At 43.1% G+C, this 9,897-nt stretch overlaps 1 protein-coding gene across 1 annotated transcript; it reads left to right on the forward strand.

The window, feature by feature from the left end:
• Positions 1 to 217: 217 nt before the first annotated feature.
• Positions 218 to 9,295, forward strand: NENF (neudesin neurotrophic factor). The gene is made up of 4 exons (XM_039529433.1): positions 218 to 458; positions 5,419 to 5,479; positions 6,167 to 6,270; positions 6,990 to 9,295. The coding sequence occupies exons 1-4, from the start codon at positions 297 to 299 to the stop codon at positions 7,164 to 7,166; spliced, it is 504 nt and encodes a 167-aa protein (XP_039385367.1). The 5' UTR covers positions 218 to 296; the 3' UTR covers positions 7,167 to 9,295.
• Positions 9,296 to 9,897: the final 602 nt, after the last annotated feature.

The following is a 9,897-nucleotide window of genomic DNA, read 5'->3' on the forward strand; positions in this document are numbered from 1 at the left end:
GGTGTTGCGGTGCAGGGGACGGGGGTGGTTGGTTTGCAGGAGCCGGGGTGTTGCGGTGCAGGGGACGGGGGGGTGGCTGGTTTGCAGGGAGCTGGGGGTGTTGCGGGGCGGGGGAGCTGCAGAGCTGGGGGGCGAGGGGTGATCGGGCGGAGCTGGGCAGGGCCAGGGGCAGCTGAAGGGGCGGGGCGGACGGAGGGTGTTTCCCCGAAGGGGCTGATGCCGCCCACAGCCAGCCCGGATCCCGCCTCGCAGGCCCTGGCGCCGCCCCGGAGCTGCCTGGCCGCCTGCGCTGCACCATGGCCGGTGGGCCCGGGCGGCTGCTTGCCCTGGCGCTGGGCTGCCTGGCCGCCGTGGCCGCTCTGGCGGAGCAGCAGCAGCTGCGCTTCAAGCCGGCCCCGGCCCCCACCCCCGTGCGGCTCTTCACCGAGTCCGAGCTGGCCAGATACAGCGGGCAGGAGGTACGGGGGGCGCCGGCCCCTGGGGGCATGGTCAGGTGGGGGAAGGGCGCTGCTGCATGGGCAGAGGGCACTGCCCCCTGCGGAGATGGGTGGAGTTGTTGTTTTGTTGTTACTACCAGATGCGTGACACCCCCACCAGAAACTAGCCAGACCCCTGCTGTGTCTGGAGCAGTTTGATGCCAACTCTTCCATCTCTCTCCTAGATATTTAAAAACTTTTCATCTCAAAGGAGACCAAGTGTCATCGCACACTGGAGCTGTCTAATCAGCTCTCTCCAAATGGGGAGCATGGTCACCACTCTCAGACTAAAAACATTGTTGGGAAACAAACGAGGAGACAGTGATAAAAGAAACCAACTTGTGCATGCCAGGACATTAGAACACTGCAGTTACAATGACAAACATCTGACAGTCTGGACACTTTCAGTTAAGGCTACAACTCAACCTTAACTCTGTTCCTTACCAGTGGAAGAACACCACTTCTTGTCCCGTGAAAGAAACACAAGTCTTCCCCATTGCACATCTGAATCGCATTGGTATGATCTTTTGTTATATGGAGATATCGCCTGCACTCTGTTCCCCCCACTCAACACACACGCTTCCAGTTTATATGTATACAAGATCCAAGACCTGCCTTACGAGGATGTGTAATTTATAGTGAAGATGAGGGAACCACACCTCATGTGGTCAGAGAAGTGACTAAAGCAGATGGAAAAAGGTGTTAGCCTGCATCCACATTACAGAATGGTTGTTAGCAGCTGATGTGTTGTGCTAGCTTGAGATTTGGTCTGTGTCACTGGGCAGGTTGGCCTATAAGAATTAAAAGCACTACAGCCCTCGTACTAAGAGTCTGTATGTGTGGATGGGACAATACTCGAGTTAAAATTTTGCAGTGAAGACAAGCACACTCTGGGATGGTGGGCATGGCAAGCTCTTATGGATCATATGCAGAGGCTAATATGACCTCTTCTCTCATCTGAGTGTTTACAGCCAGTTCCTCAGTTTTAGAGATCTGTAGAATGTGCTTCACCATAAATACCAAACCGCTCACTAGGATATTGTTTTTGTAATGAGCTGGCTAGTGTGTATATGTACCATTGCTCTCTACTAGGTAACAATAGAACTGCTCAAGTATGTGTCATAGGTCCTAAATTTTTAACAACTTATTGCGATTCCCTTTTAGCCCATATAATAAGGGCCTATGATTTTGGAGCAGGAGGATCTAACTTCTATTTGTACTCATGCAATGAAGTTCTGAGTAATTGGGGTGTGTTATATAGTGACAGCTATAAAGTTCAGGGTGATCGGATTTATACAGGGCCTTAGGAGGAGTACATGGATCTTTACATACAGCTGCAGAATTACAGGATACTGCTTAACAGGCTTACAATCTACATTTAGAAATAGCATAAGTAATGACATTGGAGGAGGTTTGGGGGAAGGGAGAACAAGGATTACAAAATGATAATCCTTTGTTATCTTTTGCATGCATCTTGATATTTCCACATATAGTTTAACAAATTAATATGGCTTAGTGCAAAATTAAAGTTTCTTTTCTCTCTCCTTATTGTCAAGAGAGTTGGAGAGGAGGTTAATAGTGGATGGTGAGGGCAGAGCTGGGGGTGGAAGAAGATTGTTGTGTTGGGTGCATGAGAACCGTAGAGGGGATCAGACTGTAGTGGGAGAAAGAGAAGCGGAGTGGAATGTGGGGACAAAAGGAGGCATGACAAAGGAGGCAGAGGTTGGTGAGATTAGGTAATATGGTCAGTAAGTGAACCATCAACAAGGCAAGTTAAAAGTTAGTGATCAATCTATTAATGGGAAGGAACTGATAGATAGTATGGCAATTGATGGTTACAATCAGTAAGGTAAAGACTGAATAAGCCTAGCAGAAACAGTCAGCTGTCAGCCATGGATGTAACTACATGTTTTGGTCTCATCCTGTACTGTGAAAGCGGAGCAGAGTCTGGTTCTTTATTGGCCTGATTTTCAAAATAGCTTGGCTCCTCAAAACTCCCATTGATGGATTTCAGTAGGATCTGCTAGATGCTGGCACTTTAGAAGTCTGGTCACAGCTGTTTAATGGTATATTAACAGTTTGCAGGCTAGAATTTTTCGCTGAGATCCTGGGCATCTGTTACTCACAGTTGAAGGTTAGGATGGGGATGATGGAGAGGCTAAGGAGTAAAGATAAGATTTCTACTGGGATCTTAACCCCCTGACTTTATTTTAAACTAAAAATGAGATTAAATAGATATCTATTGACAACTTTAACTCTCAACTAAGCGTGTGTGTGAATTACACCAATATTTCTGAAGTAATATTTTTTTTCTTCCTAGCGCTATTTTAAAGTATTTTAGAGAAGGAGGAAAGAAAGCATAATTATTATGATAATAATTTGCAAGTATCTTTCATCCAGAGTTTTCAAAACACTAAACAAATGTGAGTAAGTGACTTGCTGAAAGTCAAACAGTGAATAGTTTGGAAGAGAATCCAGGTTTCCTGACTCCAATTTCTTTCTCTAACCAGTTCTTCTGCATAGGCCCTGTGTACAATAGAGCAAAAATGTGCAACTGGTGGAAGCTCTTCTGTAGATAGCCCTGTTTGAGAGTTACCAAGTTACCCCTCTCAGGCATACATAATAATAGAAATGCCTTTTCAAATCACAGTGTACAAATAGTACAATCAGTTTCAAGGATATCTAAGGTTCTTAAACATCTATCTAAGCAGCTCAGTTTCTCCCAGGCTGCTCAAGAGAACCATCAAAATAATCAGGCAATGGGCCCAAAGTCTCTAGTTGTTTGTCAGATCTCCCCTTTTCCCCAGGATGAACACCACAATGGTAGAACAGGATATTCTTCCTGTTTCCTTCCTGGCGGAAAAAGAATAGATACCAGATATCTTCTCTCATCTGAGTGTTTACAGCCAGTTCCTCAGTTTTAGAGATCTGTAGAATGTGCTTCACCATAAATACCAAACCGCTCACTAGGATATTGGAATATGGAGCTTTTGATACTCTCTCCCTTATCACTATAACTACCGATGCCTCAAAATTTTACAGAATCACAGCTACCTATTTATTCTTCCAAAACCTGTGGTGATCCCTCCAATGAGGTAATCCTCAAAGAAAATTCTTTCCCTTTACAAAGTTATTGTTCTCACTGAGCTAATTCCATAGCCTTCAGAGATGTGTAGGGATTAAATGAAGTATTCATCCTACTCTAATCCTTGCTGCCAGGTAGAACATTTAGGCCAATGGATTCAAAATCTTCCCTTAATGCAGGGGTGGCCAACCTGAGGCAGAGAAGGAGCCAGAATTTACCAATGTACATTGCCAAAGAGCCACAGTAATATGTCAGCAGCCCCTCATCAGCTCCCCCTCCCCACGCTCCCAGTTCCTCCCACCAACCGGCAGCCCCACTGATTAGCGTCTCCCCCTCCCTCCCAATCAGCTGTTTCATGGCATGCAGAAGGCTCTGGGGCAGGAGGGGTAGGAGCGAGGGCATAGCAGGCTCGGGGGGGGGGGGGGGGAGAGGGCCTGTGGCAGAGCCTGTGGCAGAGCCAGGGGTGCCTGTAGCTCCAGCCGCAGAGTCAGTGTCTATACAAGGAGCCGCATATTAACTTCTGAAGAGCCGCATGTAGCTCCGGAACCACAGGTTGGCCACCCTGCCTTAATGTATTCTTCTAGCTCATTAAGTCAAGTATGCAGACAGTTTTTTAAAATATCATAGAATTAATACAGGAATTCAATTTTCAGAAGTTTTAGCTTTCTATGGTGAAAAAAAATCTTAGTTAACAAATTCAAAACGATAAAATCCTTTGCTAAATTTATACAGATCTCTTCTCTGAAGCGCTTGCTGGTTGGCCTCCTTGGGGTTGTCTCCAGAAACTAAGAAAACACTAACCAGCACCTCATTGACAGAGAAAATAGATTTTGAGGGGAAGACAAAGTGGAATCAATGGTTTATTAAGCAAAACAGATGTCAGCAGAAGATCAGATTTGTGTGTGCGTGTGTTTGCTTTATCCTCTTGATCAAAGCAGAATACCATCTGCCATACACCCTTTCACCTCAGAAAACATCCACCTCCAGAATGATTTACTTAATCATCTTGGAACAAACAAGTATTATGAACTGACTCCAGAAAAGGCACAGAAGGGGGAAGTGTATTGTCTGACTACTAGATTCCAAACAGAATAGTTTCTTCCATGAACTTTCATCATTTTCTGGGGTTAAATCCATAAAGATTCTCATAGTCTATTTCAAGTACCAGTGTTTATTCCAAGAATTTCAAGAATCATCATCTATGGGAGCAAGAGACACACTGATGCACCACAGAAATAAACAGGGCTTTAACATACCTATTCCACTAGTATTTGGTGTCCTAATAATGAAAACAAGCTCCAATAGTTAGAACAGAAGTCTACATCTTCTCCAAGTACAACATGGTATTCAGAATGCAGACACTCAGAACTTGGCATCACAGCTAGAGACCATTGAATTACACATCGCTGAATACCAGTGGAAATTATTCATGTAATTATCACATGATGAATACTGATTTTTTTTGTACACTAACCTGAATGTGACCTGGAGGCTTTGCAGCCTCTGTTCCTTCCCCCATCTCTGCCTTCGGCTCAGAATATGGTCTCTTTACTGTATAGTGCCAGCAGCTGACACAGGGATGCATGACTGTTTGGCAGCTGACAGCAGTCACAATGGCGAGGTATAGAAAACCAGCTTCTTGCGGCCCAGAGACCCACAGAGAAATCTTTATTCATTTTTTTGCAGCATGTAATTGATTTGGGGATGAATGAAAACTCCAGGCTGTGAATCTTGTGTGCATTGATCGTGATTTAAGTTGCTAGAGAACACCCAGTAAGGGATTCATTCTCTCCTCAGTGTGCTGTACACACAATGGCTTTATTTTGAGCACCGTCTGGCTTCTCTCTTTCTTTCCAGGAGGGCCAGCCTATTTACATGGCCGTGAAGGGAGTAGTATTTGATGTCACTTCTGGAAAAGGTGAGTTGGCTTCTCCCCAGGGTTTTTTTCCCCCTTCACATTATCCCATTTTTCTTAAACATCCTAAACCTTTAGGAAACTGCAAACTCTATTTAAATACAAAGAACATACTCTTTGTTCTTAATTCCTAATCCTCCTCCTCTGAAGCTGCCTTCTCCCACTCTCAGCTTCGCATCTCCTTTCATGCTGACCTCTGTGTCTGGAACAGAACAGATCCTCTTCTTATCCTATCATTTTCTAAGAAATGCCATAATACCTTTTGACTTGATTGAGACACCTTCCATTATACAGATTTACACATTTTCCTCTAACGTTGGTTTTAGCTACTCTAAATAAAAAAAAAAAAAAGTGCACTTGGGATTGGTGAAAGCTACGAAACTGAGAGCCCTAGAGAGAGAAATTCTCCATCAGTAGAACAGACACAACTTGCGCAGCAGCTGTATTACAGTCTTAGTGAAGACAGGCAGTTGCCATTTTAGGCCACATGAACTAGTCCAGGTAAGCTAGTTTGTCTTGAGACGTCACCAAAATTTTAGGAGGAAAAGGACTCAGATCCAAGTCCTTGGTTTGGGCTCATTTAGGAGTATAATGGGCTCCTTTCATGCTGGTATAAGCAGATGCTTAATCTGGCCCATTGTTTTCACTGTCAGTAGTCTGAACATTACTAGATTTCCTCTCCTTGAACAGAATTTTATGGAAAAGGTGCCCCATACAACGCCCTTGTTGGGAAGGACTCAACACGAGGAGTTGCAAAGATGTCACTTGACCCGGAAGATCTCACTCATGACACAGTAAGAAATGGGATTGTTTTGTTTAATTCCTTTTTTGCAAAATTTCAATCTTGGCTTCCCTAAAATATATTCCCCTGCTGTATATTTATGCAAAGCCCAATCCTATAAATAAGGAAAATGTTTATCTTCCAAGAAATGTCATTAACCCCTTCTGATCTGATTGAGACACCTTCCATTATACAGATTTACACATTTTCCTCTAACGTTGGTTTTAGCTACTCTTTAAATTTAAAATAAAGAAAAGTGCACTTAGGGCTGGTGAAAGCTACCAAACTGAGAGCCCTAGAGCGATAAATTTCTCCATCAGTAGAACAGAGAACTTGGGCAGCAGCTGCCCCATCAACATACTTTAACAGCTGTCTAGAGGGACAGCATCTAAAAATGTGTAGTTCAGTTCCCCTGACCAAGTCAGTCCTTGGTGTCTCTGCTGAGAATACCAAACGGGCCAACTGTGATGGTGCTTTTTGGAAATGAATTGATGCCAACAACTCACTTTACCTGCGGATGTCAGGCTTTGTCACTACTGGGCTGAATTTGAATAAGTGACCTAGGAGTGACAGGTTCTATGATAAATAACCCATTGCCAATTACTTAAACCCTCCATTTTTTCTGTGCCCTGCAAATTAAACCTGAAGGCTGGCATCGAGGCTAAGATGATCAACATAAATAAAGACATATGTAAATACCTGCCATTTTTTTCTTGCCCATATTTCATTTAGACAGGGCTCACGGAAGAAGAGCTAAAATCCCTGGATGATATCTTCAATGATGTGTACAAAGCCAAATATCCTATTGTTGGCTACACTTCTCAAAGAATTCTGAATGAGGATGGCAGCCCCAATCAGAACTTCAAACCTGAGGATCAGCCACATTTCAGCATTAGAGATGAATTTTGATGAAGGATTTAGCATCCTGAAAATCCTCAGATGGACATTGTAGAACACTGTATGACTGGGAAACATTGAATGTTTCTAAGGCAGAAGAACGCTTTCTATGAATTATGTATCTTTTGTATTTTTGTTATCCGTCCCCCCGCCCAACGAGGATAATGGCTGATTACTAGTGTCGTGAATTCCTTCAGGTAGTGAACCAAATACAATTTAATCAGTGGCAGATATTTGTGGATGGGAGGGAATTATTTCAATAAAATTCTCACTGCCAATATCTTGATTTCTCTTTTTTAATATTAAAAAGAAAAATTGGATAACTAAAGACTCATTCCCTGAAGGGGAGAAAGTGTCCTTTAATAGCTGAATCATGGGACATGGGGTTTTGCCATTTCTGGGTTCTGTTCCCTGGTCTGCTGCAAACTTGCTGTATTACATGAGTCACCTTTCTTCACTTCTCCATGCCTCAGTTTCTCCATCAGCAAAATAGGTGTAATAAGGCTTCCTATCTCAGAGGAGTGGTGTGGGGCTTAATGTTCATCCTCTTTGATTACAGTGGATATATAAATGCTGACTTCCTGAAATGTACTTAAATGCTGTATATTCATGCAAAGCCCAGTGTTATAAAACAAAGAAGAATTTTCTTCTGGGAAATGTAATATTTGATTACCTTTTGATTCGATATAGGCTATGGCTACAATCAATAGCTCGCAGCAGCTCCGCTGCAAGATCTCTAATGGAGCTGCTCTACCCTGACAGGAGAGAGGTCTCCCATTGCCTTAAATAATCCACCTCCAACAAGCGGTGGCAGCTATGTTGGCTGGAGAAGTTCTCCTGCCAACATAGCGCTGTCCACACTGGCACATAGGTGGGTGTAACTTATGTCGCTCAGGGCAGTGGCTTATTCACACCCCTGAGTGGCATAAGTTATACTGACATAAGTGGTAGTGTCGACATGGCCTAAATCACTCTTATTGTAGTAGTTTCACAAAATAGCACTTTTTTTGTAATACATTTACATGGGTTTGTCATTTAAAATTAGGTCATGATGGTTCCTTAGTATCCTCAACTCCTAATTCCCACAAACCAAGAGAAATGATAACCTAGGACCTATGGTTATCATAAAGTTTTGTTCACATATTGTAAAGTATAAGTTTACTGTGATTATTTCAGTCTGACCCGAATATTGCCAGCTTCTTTATGCTGTCAATTAAACTCCGGTTGACTCTACACATAGATGCAGGAACTAGGGGGTGCTGGAGCACCCCCTGGCTTGAAGTGGTTATCCTATGCAGGCTTTACAGTTTGGTTCAAGGGCTCTCAGCACCCCCTCTACACAAATTGTTCTAGCACCCTTGTCTACCAGTGCTTTTTCCATTTTTAATCTCTCTCAGGTTCTCTGCACTATTACTTTTCCTAGCTTGATCATTGCCACTCCAGTTCTCTTGAAAGAGATGTAAATTAGGTTAAACAGAAAAAGAACACACACAACTCCAGGTCCTGCTGGGGGGGAAACAAGTCCTCTCCTCTGTCAGGTTTCTCTTGGCAGTCTTTCAGGCTGCTTTTAATTTACATAGCAACCAGAGAACATTAAATGCTTGTGCTATAGCAAGTGCTGCTAACTACTGACTTCCACTAACTGAAGTCAAATGCTATCTGTCATGTACGTGGATTTATCTGCCACCATGACAGTTTGAATTAGCACTGAGAAACTGAGCAGCTGCTTCCAATTTCTTAAAGATAATTTGCTTCATTATGTTAACCTCCTGGCTGCTTTCTTTCAAAGAGTAAATGATTGAATCATTTATTCTCCTTCTGCTGGGATCTGTACGCTGTATAGCCTATTGTGGGAGAAGGACAATTGTCTGATCATTTAAAATAATTTTTTTCTTGTATCCCTTTCATAAAGTCATTGATATTTACTCTAAATTTGCTTTGTGCCTTAACCCCCTTTTTTCCCCATGTAGCCATTCAGCAGTATAGTGTAAGAGGGACTCCTGGTGTTTACACTCCACCACCAAGTTTCTGTGTACCTGAGGTTACCTGTGCCACTTAACTGCATCACAAAAGTTCTAATTAATAAATGTTTGTATTTAAAGCTACAGTTGGTTGTTAATAAATTTTGGCAGGAAAGTAAACCATTTTTTAGATCCATTACTCCACAAACATTTTTCAGTGGAAAAAAATGAAACCTGAACATTTTTGGTTTGTGAAAAGTATGGAAACTAATTTAATGAACTGTAGGTTTTGAAAACAGAAAACTTTTGCTGAAAATATAATATTCTGGGTTTTGGTTTTGGCCTCTCTTTTAATTTTCTAAAACAACCAAACAACCCTTCCACCCCCAAAAACATTGACCAAAATAAAAATGGTTTTGTTTTAGTTGAAAAGCAGTTTTTCATTTAAAAAAAAAAAATTCGCAAACCCACAAACTACACACAACACATCACACCCCCAACACAAATTTCAACCAGCTCTAAAACTAAGCTTCATCAGGATGGTGGGTGCTGTACAAACAAACTGTAAATCACTTGCAGTCTAACTCGGGGCGGGCAAATTACGGCCCGCGGGATTGTGAGCCCCACAGCATAGCTCGGTTAAGGCAGGCTCCCTGGCCCTGCGCTGCTCCCGGAAGCGGCCGGCATCACATCCCTGGGGGCAGAGGGCTCTGTGTGCTGCCCTTGCCTGCAGGCACTGCCCCCGGCAGCTCCCATTGGCTGGGAATGGGGAACCGCGGCCA

This window comes from Mauremys reevesii, linkage group 3, assembly GCF_016161935.1.
Source record: "Mauremys reevesii isolate NIE-2019 linkage group 3, ASM1616193v1, whole genome shotgun sequence".
Classification (NCBI taxonomy): Eukaryota; Metazoa; Chordata; order Testudines; family Geoemydidae; genus Mauremys; species Mauremys reevesii.

Bases quoted from the DNA above. Each gene is read 5' to 3' on its own strand.
- NENF (XM_039529433.1), top strand. From the start codon at position 297: ATGGCCGGTGGGCCCGGGCGGCTGCTTGCCCTGGCGCTGGGCTGCCTG. The intron at 5,480-6,166 runs GTGAGTTGGCTT...CTCCTTGAACAG, and splicing joins TGATGTCACTTCTGGAAAAG to AATTTTATGGAAAAGGTGCC. The intron at 6,271-6,989 runs GTAAGAAATGGG...TATTTCATTTAG, and splicing joins AAGATCTCACTCATGACACA to ACAGGGCTCACGGAAGAAGA.